The 15,622-nt window shown below is 51.1% G+C and overlaps 1 protein-coding gene across 2 annotated transcripts in view; it reads right to left on the minus strand.

Moving 5' to 3' along the window:
* The window catches only part of MFAP3L (microfibrillar associated protein 3 like), a 47,454-nt gene that overhangs the window by 14,720 nt on the left and 17,112 nt on the right, over positions 1-15,622 (minus strand). For both annotated transcript variants that reach the window (XM_018051813.1, XM_018051812.1), the window contains exon 2: positions 6,328-6,750. In XM_018051813.1, the coding sequence (XP_017907302.1) occupies positions 6,328-6,619 (292 nt within the window). In that variant the 5' untranslated portion in view covers positions 6,620-6,750. The remainder of the gene's footprint in view (positions 1-6,327; positions 6,751-15,622) is intronic.

Here is a 15,622-nt window from a genome sequence, read left to right on the forward strand (position 1 = left end):
AATGTGAACGGAGCCCCACATGACTGTCACGGGGCTTCTACAACAGGTGTGAGCCACCCTTCCCACCTCCCCAGAGCCCAGCCACTGCAGAGACCGAGGGCATAGACACTGCAGAAGCCAGGCCCCCGTGTCCCAGGGTCCCATCCTCCTGAGCGGCCTCTTCAGCCAGTCCTGGGGCTGCTAACAAGCTGCTTCCTACATCACGTGGGGCTGAGGAGCCTGGGATCATCCCGGCTTAGTTCAGCTCTCTGCTCAGGAAGGGGGGGAACAGGGGAAGGCTCAGGGTATACACAGCCTGCTGTTGTGCTCTGCTTTAAAGAATCAAGAATACCTGAAAGGAAGCCATCTTTTCATTTCCTGTCAAAGGAAACATCTGACTCACCAGCTAATTCAACCTGATCATCTTCATTTTTAAAAAAGTGCCCACACACCACTGCATGCAGGCTGGCAAGAGTCTCTTCTGAGAGTGCCCAGCACTGGGTGGAGAGAAATAACTTCCCGTTTTGGTATCTCGGCTATCCTCATCTGAGAGTGATAGGGAAGGGTCTTCCCACTGCTCAGAGGGAGCACCACTCTGAAGAAACATTACAAACGGTGGCCCGTTAGCAGGCTGGCCTCTGACATGATTCCTTCTGGAAAATGAACCGAAGTACCGCTCTTACGAGAAACTATATTATGGGTTCTCACAGATGACTTAACTGACTGTGGAATGATTCTTTAGCTGGCTAAGAGGCTTCTTTAGGTGGGACCAGGCTTTCTCCAGTTGATGATGGACAGAGAAGCCTGGTGTACATGGGGCTGCAAAGAGCTGGACATGACTGAGCAACTGAACTGAACTGAGCTGAACTAAGGGTTTCTCCACTTGGGCTGGCATGTTGCGTCAGATAATTCTTTGGAGGGCTTCGCTGGTGACTCAAGGGTAAAGAACCTGCCTGTCAATGGAGGAGACACGGGATCAAACCCCTGGGTCAGGAAGATCCCCTGGAGAAGGAAATTGCAACCCACTCCAGTATTCTTGTCTGGGAAATCCCATGGACAGAGGAGCCTAGCGGGCTACACAGTTTCTGGGGTCTCAAAGAGTCAGACATGACTACCTGACTGAGCAACACCACTTCTCTGTAGGGGGCTGTCCTGTGCATTGTGGGATGTTGAGAATATTCCTGGTTTCCACCCACTAGATACCAGTAGCGTCATCTCCCCCTCCCTCCTCTCTTGCCCTGTCCACGACTACCAAAAATGCCTCCAGACTTGGCTGGTACCCTCTGGGTGAGACAATCACTCGCTCTGGCCAAAAGAAAGTATACTGTGTGCATAACATCCCCTAAAGCATCCACACGCACTGCTTTCTCCACGGCCGGACCACATGGGTGTCAGCGGGCCTCTGCACACAGAGGGAACGTGCCGGGAAGGGGGAGGTGGCTGATGGTAGAGAAGGGGCCTCCCTTGCCATTACAGTGTCATCTCAAGATTTTAAATGACACTTCAGGGACAGACATGCTTTTTATTTTTTTACTTTAAGGTTGAGAACTTGAGAGAGTGAATAAGAAATTGCTCAGAAAATTATTTCCTTTCTTTGCAAAACACACTGTCCTATGAAGCAGAGAGAGAAGCACTCGGGATCTTGACTGTACAGAACAAGGGTGAAGTGACCGGTAACAGTGACACAGCTGCCATTTACCAATGTCGTGGTGTGTTCTAGGTACCACTGTTGTTGTTCAGCTGTTAAGTCATGTCCGACTCTTTGCGACCCCATGGACTGTAGCTCGCCAGGCTCCCTGGTCCATGGAATTTTCCAGGCAAGAATACTGGTGGGTTGCCATTTCCTTCTCCAGGAGATCTTCCCGACCCAGGGATCGAATCTGCATCTCCAGCATTGCAGGCAGATTCTTTACCACTGAGCCACCTGGGAAGCCTCTCCAGGTACCATACTGAGCATCTAATAGATCATGGAAGGCTCACAACCTTGCCTGGAGGTAAAAGAGGATTATCTCTGCTTTACAGATGGGAAAACTGACCCCAAAAAGTGGAGGAACTTGCTCAAAGAGCCGTCATTGTTTGGTTCTGCTGAATTTCCAGTGGTATATTTACAATTACACAAATTTTGTCTAATTTTGAGGAATCAACTTTTAAAATCTCAAATATTTAACTTACTAAAAGAATTTAGTGTAGCACTTTTATGGGTTCACACACTATTCCATGCTTCATCAGAGAGGCAAACAATGATGTACACTTGCTGCTGTGGGCACTGGCTCCCTCCTGGATATGCTGGGGTGGGGAGATTCACTCAGGTCTGAAGACGTGACCAGCACAGTTTCCTGTGGTCCCTTGGCAGGAGGAGGTAAAAGCATCTCAGTTCAGTTCAGTTCAGTCGCTCAGTCGTGTCCGACTCTTTGCGACCCCATGAATCGCAGCATGCCAGGCCTCCCTGTCCATCACCAACTCCCGGAGTTCACTCAGACTCACATCCATCGAGTCCGTGATGCCATCCAGCCATCTCATCCCCTGTCGTCCCCTTCTCCTCCTGTCCCCAGTCCCTCCCAGCATCAGAGTCTTTTCCAATGAGTCAACTCTTCGCAGAGGTGGCCAAAGTACTGGAGTTTCAGCTTTAGCATCATTCCTTCCAAAGCATCTCACAGGCTACTAAAAACATCTGCAGGAGCAGAGGATAAAAATACCAGAGCTACGTAAACTAAACCAAAATTCATAACAATGAATTCTTCAAAGGTGGGGCAGCCATGAAAGAGCTGTGAGCTTCATATAACTCGGCTCAGATCACTCTGGGCGTGTTTATTTTCAGAGATAATTCTTAATTATTTTTGGAGACAGAATGCTCCAAGAGAATGGAGAACAAATCCATGGGGAAACCTAAAACCTCATCTGAAGTAAGAATTTCCAACATAACTGAGCCAGGCATGATTGCCAGGCTTATACCTTTTCCGGAGCCGACTTTCTTGAAATGCTTGTTATTTATCATCTGATAGAGGTGCCAATGTGCATTTTCATGGTTTAAAGTCAGAGGAAGAAACTACAGCAAAAATACACTGGATAATTCATACCTGAAATAACAGGGGCATTTTTATAACACTTTCTGGCACTTATATATGGCTACTCACCTGTAGCAAAAGAAAAACTGAAAAAAAGGACATTTTGTGGCCATTTGTGCTTGCTCACATTATTGGAGCTCTGGGTTATTTTTGTAAAATGGTGGATCACCTCAAACATGTCCTTTGCATGCCTGCTAAGTCGCTTCAGTCTTGTCTGACTCTTTGTGACCCCATGGACTGTAGCCTACCAGGCTCCTCTGTCAATGGGATTTTCCCGGCAAGAATACTGGAGTGGGTTGCCATTTCCTCCTTCAGGGAACTGTCCTGATTGAACCCGGGTCTCTTACGTCTCCCATGTTGGCAGGTGGGTTCTTTACGACTAGCTCCACCTGGGAAGCCCCAATGTGTCCTTCGGTGAACTCCCCCCCCCAAAAAAAAAGAGTCCCCCAGAAACAGATCATAGAGTGGCCTCTCCTGATCTGTGGGATTGAAATGACAACACGAGGGACACAAAGCAAGCCAGCTGCTGCTCCCACCAGCAAGAGGCAACAACCTGTTCCTTCTAGGACCTGCAGGGCTGGCACCAGGAACAGCTGTGTCACTTTCTCAGCACCAGCAAGAAATGGAACTATTAAATACTCCTGGAATCCCAAAGCACGCATGGTGGGCAACTCATCAAATGGTTCTGAACACACCTGGGTGTATGCATGCTTCGCATGTGCATCACGGTGGGGCCCTAGCACTGCCTCTTGGTGACGGTGATGGGGCTGGTGCACCGACCATCCAGCCTCTCATCTGTTCTGTCTGGTCAGGGGCTTTCACCACCCCTTGCCTGCCGAGACCTGAAGGAGGAGCAGGTGCTGGTAGGCACAGAGGGAGAATAAAGCCCAACCTGGCCACACCCTGCTGAGTACTGTCTTCTCCATCCCCCTGCTTCTCAATCCAGACCCGTGAGGATCAAGGCCACGAAACCTCATGCCCACTGTAAGGACCAGAAACAAACTGGGCAACACGGTACAGGGCCTTAGTCAAAAGGCATGGTTGTTAATGGGAGTTACGCTCATCTTGTTTGATTTCAGCAGTGGTGTGTGTGTGGCTCAGTGGTAAAGAACCTGCCTGCAGGAGATGCAAGAAATGGGGTTCAGTCCCTGCGCTGGGACGATTCCCTGGAGAAGGGAATGGCAACGCACTGCAGTAATCTTGCCTGGAGAATCCCATGGACAGAGCAGCCTGGTGGGCTGCAGGGTCCTTGGGGTCACAAAGAGTCAGACACGACTGGGTACTGAGCACAGCGCCAGGCAGCAGTGCAGTGCACGCACGCAACTAACATTCTAGGCTGTTAGTGCTATTCCCACGCTGTGGCAACCACCTCTGCTGAGTTATTAATGAAATACCACTCCATGTAAACTCCTCGCTGATCGGCCCAGAAACTGAAGTCTACATCCTGGTTAGAAGGTGGACATCTTCCTGTCATAAATGAAGACTTCAAGACCCTGGCTCCTCGAGTGGCACACTGATGCTCAAATTTTATGCCGAGGATAGACGTTCTACTTCCTCTGTCTTGCTCGGCAGTTCTGAATATTACCCCGTGTTACTTGTGTCCTGAAATGACTGTTATTATGTGAGGTAATCACTAGAGCTGAGCTGGCACGTTAAGTACCAATATCACAAGTTCTTCTAAAAAATCTAGTGTTTTTCCTCATGAGGCTTTAGAATAGCCAAGGGATTTGTCAGCACGAACGCAGCTACAAATAGGACCGGAGGGCTCTGGAAGACGAGCCCTGAACCTAGCCTCTGTCTCCAGGCCACCAGTGTCTGCTCCTTCCACCCCCGGTGCCCACAGATGGAAGGGAAGTGACCCCAGGTGACTCCAGGGCATTCAACCACCCAAAGCACAGAGAGAGACATGAGGCACAGGTCCGCTTGCCGAGACCGACTGGACACCATCGAGATCTCCTTGGAGTGGTCAGTACGACTCCAAGACAGACCTTGAAACATCACTGCTGAAGTCCAGGCCCACTCTGTGCCCATCTCTCCTCTCACCAGGACACAGGGCTCAGAGTCCCCACCATGGCCCTCTATACTAGGGACCACCTCTACTCCAGGCTTAAGGGGGCAGCAGACTCAGTCTGGAGTCCCTGGTCACTTCAGTGTCCTTGGAATCTCTAGCCCTGCAGAAAAACCCTTGGGGTCCAGGACTTGAATATGTGCACGTTGCCATGGTTACCGTCCCCTCACAGGTGTGACGTCACTTCCTCCTGACCTGCGGTGAGAGGAAGGGGCTGGGCTGTTCCGTCTGCCCACCGTCAGTAAGGATCAGCTCTGTGACCAGAGTAGTATCAGCTTGGAAGGTTCTGGTCACGGCTAACGACCACGGGCCCAGGGAAAAGCCACGTAAGAGAGGGGCTTGGCCTGTGCAGTCTCCAGGGCTCCGTCTAGTGGGCAAGATCTGTGGCCCCATCATTGCTGCTCCCTCTTGCAGCCTCCCCCCCAGCTCCTGGCCAACAGTCTAGAAACTTCAGCCAGGCTGCCAGGAAACAGATGATCTCTGGCTGCTAGCGAGAAGCTGCACAGAGCCTGCGTTCAAAAAGCGTGACCTTGAGGGTCTTCCCTGGGGGTCCAGTGGTTAAGAATCCACCTGCCGATGCAGAGGATATGGGTTCAGTCGCCAGTCCAGGGAGATCCCACATGCATCGCAGCAACCAAGCCTGTGCACCTCAGCTACTGAGCCTGAGCTCTAGAGCCCAAGTGCCTCAACTACTGAAGCCCGTGGGCCCTGAGCCTGTGCTCCAGAGCAAGAGAAGTGCACACAGCGAGGAGTGCACACTGCAAATAGAGCAGCCCCTGCTTGTGCAACCAGAGAAATGCCGCACAGCAAGAGACCCAGCACAACTCAAATAAACAAGTAAAATGCTTTAAAAAAGCATGGCCTTTAAACTCGCTTAACGATAGACAACTGCTACATCCCATGAAACAAAGGAAGACTCCCTTATGAATGAGACATGTAAGGAAAACCCACTTTACATCCACCCCAACAGCAATTAGTATGCGTTATACTGTGAGATTTTAAGAGGCTTTTTAAAAGACACTAATGCTTGCCTTTCGTTTTCTGAGTCAAGAGTGAAAAAAATGAATTCATTACTGCTGTGAATCCTTAAGGGTATCTATTTCTCTCCGTTGCCTGAAAAGAACAAGGCTCAGGAAGATCCTGAAACAATGTGAGCAAGAACCAGAGACGTCTGGGGCACCCACCCGACCCCTCTGGAGTAGCGGGATGGCCTACCTCCCCCTCGATCCTCCTCGTTCTCCTTCAGCAGTTTGCCCGCCGAATTGTACCACTTGAGCTGGGGTTCGGGAAGGCCGTAGACACTGCAGTTGATCAAGGCACTGTTCCCTTCCTTGACGATGATATGGTCGGTTCTGGCAACCACCACGGGCGCGGAGCCCACCGCCACGTCGGTGCCATTTAAAGTGCTGCTGGTCACACTGCTGGCGGTCGCCAGCGTGGACACTAGGATTAACAAGGGCACAGGAGGCAGGAAGCACGCAGGCAGATGTCTCTTCACTCCATCCATCTTCTTCGCTTGTTCTTTAAGGCGGCAGAGCCAGCCGGCTGGGGGAATCCTCTAGTGGGTGGCACTCTGTTCACAGCAGGCCAGGGGCCAAACCTGGCCTGGCTCCATGGAGCTGGCTCCTGATTAAAACCCTGTTTAGAAAAAAAAATGCATAAATACTAGCATTCATACTTTAAAATGAGTATTTATAATATGTTAGAAGCCCAGTTAGAACACACATCTGGCTAATTTTTAAATAGCACACCCAATATGAAGTTGTTTCAAATGTTCATGGAAATCATGATATACGAGTTTGTTACTTCTGCTACTGAAACATAAGACTCCTAGCAAGAACAGCGTAATTTTATATCACACGACCTTGCAGGGCTCAAAGGTCCCCTCAGTCAGCACCGCGAGGCCTCCTCCCACCTGTCCCCTCGTGGACCCTGGGGTGCACTGGGTGCTCGGAATCTCTCTCTGCTGCTGGACAGGCCCTCTGCCTGCTGCAGTGCACCCCGGGGTCTGCCACAGCGGAAGGTCTCCCCCAGCATCAGCTGGCGTGCCCCTCCCCCGACTGGGACGCCCCCCCGCTTTCAGGCAACCGCTCCAGGCCCTCTGCCCCTGCGACCCTCCCCTCCGGCCCACGTCACTCACTGAGCTCCTTAGTCTCCATCTTCACGTGCCTCCTGGGATGTAGGGTGTGACATGGTGGGTGGCTGCACTTGTCCACCCAAGATCTAACCCCCGCCTACTGCCTTCCCCTCCATCTCACCCACTAAGCACATGGCCACACCCCGGGGCCTTTCTCCTCTCCACATTCTGAATTCTGAAGTTCCAGGTCATTCTGAGGTTCTCAGTAGCTGTCCTGCCCTGCACCCCACCTGCTCAGTGCCCCCTCTGGGGTTCCTGGTCTCCTGACTCCCCTCAGGCTGCCCCCACTACCCCGGCCAGCACCCGGGCACACAGGACCCCCCGCCCCCCACAAGACCGCATCCTCCTGCCAGCATCCAGCGGGATGCAACCCGCCCCGGGATGTCCTGGCTCCCACCGCAGAGGCCCGCACAGAACTGGGGATGAACTGCACCCACGACATGCTCGCAGAAACACGGAACGTCGCCGGCCCAGCCAGGATCCCAGCTTGTGGGTCCACCATCCTCTTCCCTCCACGGTCTCTCCAGCAACAGAACCAACACTGTGGCCCAGCGGTGGTACGGCCTGCCCCCCACAGGGTGCAGGGCTGAGTCCCCTTGCCCGCCCCCCACCCACTGGGGAGGCCTCCTGCCTCTCAGCCGCAAGCCGTCAGCTGCCATCAGCTCCTCTAGTGGGGATCCTCGGTGTCCACCTGCTCTCTGTTGAAGCGGATCCTGCTCACATCGCCAGTCTCTTCCTTAACAGACCCGTGGCAGCTGTCCCTGTGACAGCGGCTCTCCCCATCCTCTCCTCCTGTGGGGTCTCTGTGCCCCAGCCCGCACGGACGGTGCTCCCCGTTCTCCCCCAGTCCCTCTCCTTCCCCTGTGGCCGGTCCTGCCACCTCCCACCCGAGCACCCTCTGGGCCAGATTCCTGGTTCTGACCCCCACCCTGCGACCAGCAGCACCCACAGCCCATGCACTTCCTCACCAGGATGCCCTGTGGGGACAGGTCTCAGTGCCCTCAGACCGGCTGGTCAATCTGCCAAACAGGCTGCGGCACCGTCTATGCAGGAAGGCGCAGGGACAGTTCTCAACCCCACCACCACCCTCTTCCCCTCTGAATGACCCTAACACCACACTGTGAACTCCACCTGCTGAATACTGCTTGGGTGGGCCCCCCGTGTCTGTGTCTTCTGAGGGCCCTCCCTGGGGGCCTCCGTGTCCCTCCCCTAGGAGCCGGGAGGGAGCCTTCTGGGCTGACCGCCGGCCTTCAGTCTTGGCCCAGGTTCCAGGCCGACCCCTCGAGCCGCTCTAAACACGAGCCCCACGGCGCCCCTGCTTTCTGTAGCAAGAATCTGCATCTTTGCACTGCTGTGCTACACAATCTGGATTCCTTATCCCTTCTATTCAAAAAGAATTACTGAACATCTGCTACGAAAGTGAAGGTGTTCGTGGCTCAGTCGGCTCCGGCTCTTTGTGACTCTTATGGACGGCAGGCCCCCAGGCCCGTCTGTCTGTGCGGTTTCCCAGGCACGAATACTGGAGTGGGCTGCCATTTCCTTCTCCGCAGGATTGAACTCACATCTCCTGCACTGCAGGCAGATTCTTCACCTTCGGAGCCGCCAGGAAATACCTACTATGGGCAGACGTCATTCTAGGTCCCCGAGACAGACGAGCAGGCAATACAGATCTTTCCTGTGGAGATGACACCCTCATGGGGAAAAGCAGAGTAAATCCCGTGCATGTAAGAACTTCGGATGACCACACGTGCTTTGAAAAACACACCATGATGCACCTGAGTGCCAAATGAGGCAATCCTGGAGAACTTCCCTGAGCGGGTGGCCTTGGAGCTCTTTGGGAATCACCCAGGCCCCAGAAAAGGGCATTCCAGGAAGAGCCAACAACTCAAGCAAACGGGGCACTGCCAGGTGTGTCAAAGACATGGACGGGTCCAGACCTCCTAGGGCTCTGGAGGACAGAGTAAGGAACCTGGATTTCATCAGATGTTCACCGAAAAATGTTAAGCAGGGGAGAGAGAGGATACGATTTCTCTTTTAAAATCAACTTTGCCCGTGCTCAGCCACGTCTGACTCTTTGTGACCCCTGGACCGTAGCCTGCCAGGCTCCTCTGTCCATGGGATTCTCTAGGCAAGAATACTGGAGAGGGTTGCTATTTTCTTCTCCAGGGGTCTTTGCAACTTAGGAATCAAACTCACATCTGCTGCGTATACTGTGCTGACAGGCAGACTCTTTACTGCTCAGCCTCCGGGGAAGCCAGAAATCAACTCTACTGCGCTGCAATTGACAAATTTAACAAAGTACCCATTTGGGGTATGCATTTTAATAGGTTTGGGCAGATTTATACAGCCATGTAACCACCACAATACACGAGATGCGGAATGCTTCCATCATGACCAGAAGCACTCTCACGCCCCTTCCAGTTTTAGCTTTTCCACGGACCCACTTTGGTTACTTTGTACGCGGTGTGAGGAAGGACCAAGGTTCATTTCTTCCCCATAGGGGCATCCAGCCGTGTTTGCACCATCTATAGAAAATACCCTCCTTTTTCAGTGGCCGGCCTTGCCCCCTTGTCAAACACAATGAGTCTGTTTCTACACTCTTTCTGCTCCACTAGGGCCGATGTCTTTCCCGAGGCCAATACCTTCCAGACGGTACTGTCAACCTCATCTTTGTCTCTGCGGAGTCTGACATGTTCCCCGACACTTTAGATGCCCAGTGAATTGCTGAATGGATGAATCTGTCTTCAAAATCAGAAATTATCATTCTAACTGTGTGGATAAAAACACTGAAGAGGTACCGGGGATGATAAGGCAGCTTCAGGTCACAGATTTCTTCAGTAGGAGAGACACACATACTCCCCACAGGGCTGGGTGCCTTCCCGTCCTGGACAGCCCACACGTGACTCTCCAGCAGCAACTAGGGGGCCCAGGATCATGACACGTTACCCCCTGAGACTACGGTTTTCTCTGCGTGGCTCATCTTGTGGTTTTCTTTCAGCAGGAGTTATCAAGCTGACCTGCTCCTTACACAACAGTTAAGACATGGGCCAGGTTTGACAGCAACTAGGCGAGGATCCCAGGTCTAACCCCCCTGACAACCAGGCTGTCTTTCACTACTGGTAACAGACTTATCAGTAAAGACTTACAAGGATTTATGATCACATGTATGTCAAACATGCACTGCTTGGCTCGATAAATAAAAATTACTAATACAAGGTACAAAGACTCCTTCACTGAAATTAATGCTTCTTGAGGTTAAGTTATGTCACGTCTTGTTTTCAGTTCTGTTGAACACATTGTGACTGCCATCCCACCACTGGAAATCATGACAAATGATTTCCAACCATGGTTCCTTTGAAGGGGCTCAGATCTGAGAAGTGCAAGCACCGTGGACAGCACCTAGGGTCACTCCAACTCCCTAGAGGGAGGCGAGGGCAGATGCTGACCAAGGACCTCAGGGCGAATGAGAAAGAAGTCATACCAGGAGACAGGTTCTCATGACTATGTGCTGTAAATACACCACGACTTTTTTTTTTTTGCAATTAGAGAGAATGCAGTAAATGCAGACTTTAAATATAGTCAAAGCTATGGTTTTTTCAATAGTCAGGTACAGGTGTGAGAGCTGGGCCATAAAGAAGGCTGAGCACTGAAGAACTGATGCTTTCAAATTGCAGTGCAGGAGAAGACTCTTCAGGGTCCCTTGAACTGCAAGAAAATTAAACCAGTCAATCCGAAAAGAAATTAACCCTGAATATTCATTGGAAGGACTGATGCTGAAGCTGATGCTCCGATACTTTGGTCACTTGACATGAAGAGCTGACTCACTGGAAAAGACCCTGATGCTGGGAAAGACCGAGGGCAAAGGAGAAGGGGGCAGCAGAGGATGAGATGGTTGGATAGCACTGCCAACTCAATGGACACCAATTTGAGCAAGCTCTGGCAGACAGGGAAGGACAGGGGAGCCTGGCATGCTGCAGTGCGTGGGGTTGCAAAGAGTTGGACACGACTTAGCAAATGACCAACCACGGGTCTGAGAAGCAGGAGCACCATGGACAGAGCCTGGGGTCGCTCTGACTCCCTGGGGTGGGGGGAGGCCTGTGCAGACGGTGACCAAGGACCTCAGAGAGAGACAGAAAGAAGACATAGTAGGAGAGAGGTTTTCACGCATATGTGCAGTAAGCACACTGACATTTTTTTTTCTCCCCTGCAATGAGGGAGAATACAGTAAATGGGAGACCGCACTAGGCTTTAAGATACATAAATCAGAGGTACTTTCAAACAAAGGCTGGCCACCTGGTTTCTACTTTCCAACACACTCTGCCGGCGAGGACAAAGAGGAGACTACTGTCCAATCATCTTCCAATCATGTCCATCAGTGTTCCGGGCTAGAAACACATAACTGTTCTGGACTGGCATCTGGTTCCCTCAGAGACCTTACCAGGTAAGGGGCTGAGGCATCCCCCCACTCCCATGCAGGCCAAGTAGGGAGCCGACTCATCCCTCCCCTCCTTCCCCATCTGAAAAATCACTGAGGCACTTAGAGAACAGAATGTGCCATTGATGGGCTGTTTGTAACCAGGAGTTTTTACTCTAAAACTGTCTGTGAACGTTTATTTTTGAAAAGAAAGCATTTAATGCATGTGAATGAGTTAACAGTTTTTAATTAAGAATTCACCCTATTTCATGCCACGTCCTTTCAAGTTCAGATTTTTACAAAAGTATCTATTCTGTGCCAGGTGCACCGCCACAGACTTGCAGGGTCAACATGCCAGAGAATGCAGTTATGGGCCGCGTCTACGCACAGCGGCCTGCGGTGAGAGCCAGCAGTTAGTTCAGCATGCTCTGCCGGTGCCTGGGCATGGGGGCGGGCTGGCGACACTGGGAATCGGTACTTGCTGTTGGCCTCCCCAGTACCCCGCCCCACTCCAGCTCTGCCCCCACCCTGGGAGTCCCGTGGTGCAGATGCGGGTCCTAATTGTCCCAGGGCAGCTACAGCTTGTTCCAGACTCGCTGACACCCCTCCCACACAAGACCTTGGCTTCCCAGGGACGCGGGGCAGCTCAGCAGAGTCTCCTCCCTCCCCAGCACCCAAGGTCCTGCCTCCTTCCTTCCACACCTGCTCTGCAGCCACACTGGGGTGGAAGCCCCAGGCCGCTGCTCAAGAGGCAGGAGTTGCCAAAAGAACAGAAAGACATCACGTCCCTTTGCACGCTGGGAAAACGTTCCACAAACGGACTTTGTTCAGCTTGTCAGACTTTGCACATGGCATCGTGAGGAGTTCAGTTAATATCACTATCACATTTGGAAAGACACTGCAGCCTCTGAAGGATAAACCATGAGGGCTGAAATCCACCAGCTTAAAACACAGAATACAACAAGGAAGGCCACAGATCCCCAAACCAGGCTTACCCATGGCCACAATGGACAAATTGTTGAGGTTCATGGGTGTGCTCGGAAAACTTTCACAGAATACTTGACTTTAAAAATAAATGCAACAAAAGAGAAAAGAGTCAGCAAGCATCAAAGGTCCTTTCTTCAGCTTGGCCCTTCCCCTACTTCCAAACAACCGCATTTTATCTAAATGCATTTTAATAAAATGCTTTGTGGAGTCGTATTTGCTGTCTCTTCACCTATAATAAAACATGACTATTGAGCATGAAGCTCTGGAGTTGGAAGGGAAAGGGCCTCTTGTGTCAGGGTGTTCTGAACTACATGAATGTACATGATTGTTTTTTTCCTGGCAGGGTCCATGCTGGCATTTCCCCATCAACTGTGATGAATAATTTTATACTTCATACAACGGCGTTTTGTTACAGCATCTACAAAGAGTTCTCACTGGCTCTCACTTGTGCATAAGTGATGTAAGCAGCACAGAGGCCACCCTTTAGATAAGACACATTCTTGATCGGTCCCTACTCCTCAGGTGTGGTGGGAAATCTCAGCTTCCTGTGGAATGGAGAGGTCCTGACACAACTCAGTACGTCGTAGATGCTAACATTGAAAACTGACAGCCTTGGGACTTCCCTGGCAGTCCAGTGGTGAAGACTCTGCCTTCCAGGCAAGCGGGGCAGGTTGAGTCCCTGGCTGGGGAGCTTAGAATCCCACATGCCTTACAGCCACCTACCACCTCCCCCCGAAAAACCCATAAAACAGAAGCAAGATTGTAACAAATTCAATAAAGACTTTTTAAAAAAGAGTAGACTGAATTTTTAAAAAACCTACAAAATAAAAAAACACGAAACAACTGACAGCCAGCTGCCACCACCCTAGTTTGGCTATCTTCCTGGAACTTCCTTTCCTGTGTCTTATAATCAGTGAAAAACACCCACACTAACCTTTTTAACCTGGGCTTCCCTGGTGGCTCAGCAGTAAAGAAGAGGAGACAGACAGAGGAGCCTGGTGGGCCATGGAGTCCCAACGGTAGGACACAACTGAGCAACTAAACAAAAACAAACCTTCTTTTACACACATGGTTTAAAAATGACTTTCTTTTGCAATTTTAAAGAAAAATGACAAAATTCTACCAGTCCATTCTTTCTCCAATCACTTGAGTATTCAGGTAGTGAAGGTGACGTCTGGACACGGGCTGTGCCATGTGCTGTGCTTAGCTGCTCAGTCATGTCTGACTCTTTGTGACCCCATGGACTGTAGCCGAGCAGGCTCCTCTGTCCATGTGATTTCCCAGGCAAGAATACTGAAGTGCGTTGTCATTTCCTTCTCCAGGGGATCTTCCCAACTCAGCAATCAAACCTGGGTCTTCTGCACTGCAGGCAGGTCAGGCAGATTCTTGACTGACTGAGCTACAAGGGAGATGCCCGAACACAAGCTAAGGGCGTCTAAAGCCAAGACGAAGAGTTTTGTGGAGCAGGCATGTTCCTGCATGGATAACTGCAGCCCAGCCCCAGCATTTAAGTCCTCAATCAGCAGAGCTCTGTCTCGATGTCCAAAGTCATGTTAGAGAAAGAGGGTCGTGTGGTCCTTCTTTCTTCCTGACATGCACTCTGGAATCTGCTTGTGCAGAGATCCTGACGCCTCTCCTCACGCAAAGCTAACTCCCCACCCAGACAGAGATGTGAAGGTTACGTGAAAGGAGGAAGAGCATCTTTGGAAGCACCCAGCATCCGTCCACACCACTGCGCAGTAACTGAGGAGATTCCCTATGCCAGGCGCACTGCGGGGGTGTGGAGCACACGGGGAGGACAGGTCCTTACCCTAGTCCTCCAGACTCGAGAAGGAGGACACAGAGGGTAAAGCGCCAGTCACAGGACAGTGGGACAACCGCCCCATCAGACAGCGGTCAAAGAGCCACGTGGTCCTGGACAGGAGGCTGCAGTGGTTCAGGGTCCAGGAAGAACCTGCTACAGGAAGTGACCCTGGGATCTAATGACAAAGGAGTTCGCCAAGGGGGCCAGGGGCCAAAGAGACCACAGTGATTGGACAGGACCTGGCACGTGGGGAAATGTATATGACGGTGATGGGTGGCGGAGTCACCAAGTCGTGTCCGACTCTTGCGACCCCATGCACTGTAGCCCCATGCACGCAGGCTCCTCTGTCCAATGGATGCTCCAGGCAAGAGTACTGGAGTGTGGTGTCATTTCTGCCTCCAGGGGACAGGGGATCTTTCACACCCAGTGATCGAACCTGTGTCTCTTGCATTGGCAGGTGAGATTTTTTTTTTTAAACCACTGAGCCACCAGGGAAGCCCCAACATTATACAAATTTGTACATCAAGGATGAGTTGCACACAGGTAACGGGGGAGTGGACCCCCAGATGAGGTTGGCAAGGTCACTGAACAATTCAGAAGGAGCTAGAGCAAAAGGTCTCCTTCTACACTATGAACGACACCGACGTTCAGGCCTCTACAGCACTGTACGCTTGATTATTTTTGTGAAACACAAAAGGCACCTAACTTTTCAAAAATGGATGTTTTAAATCACTGTTTCTCAAACCTAACAACGAATGAGAGGCGCCAAGATGTCATCTCTGTAATACTTATTTTTTTAATGGATCCAGCATAGAAAGAAACCCTTCTTGGATCTTCATTTTTTTCCACATGCTGTGCCTTTTCTGATTAAAAGTAAGAAGCATCTTACTCCTCTGGCATCTTCTTCCCCTTTTCCATGGAGAGTGGCATGGAAGCACATACACTGCACACGTAAAGCGGAGCCAATGGAAACTTGCCGTGTGACTCAGGGAACTCGAACTGGACCTGCAGGGGTGGGCAGGGGTGGGAGGTGGGTACCAGACGGAGGGGACACAAGTATACCTATGGCTGATGCATGTTGATGTTTGACAGACAACAAAATTCTGTAAACCAATCATCCTTCAATTAAAAAACATATACATTTAAAATAAATAAATATTTTAAAAAG

This window comes from Capra hircus, chromosome 8, assembly GCF_001704415.2.
Source record: "Capra hircus breed San Clemente chromosome 8, ASM170441v1, whole genome shotgun sequence".
Classification (NCBI taxonomy): domain Eukaryota; kingdom Metazoa; phylum Chordata; class Mammalia; order Artiodactyla; family Bovidae; genus Capra; species Capra hircus.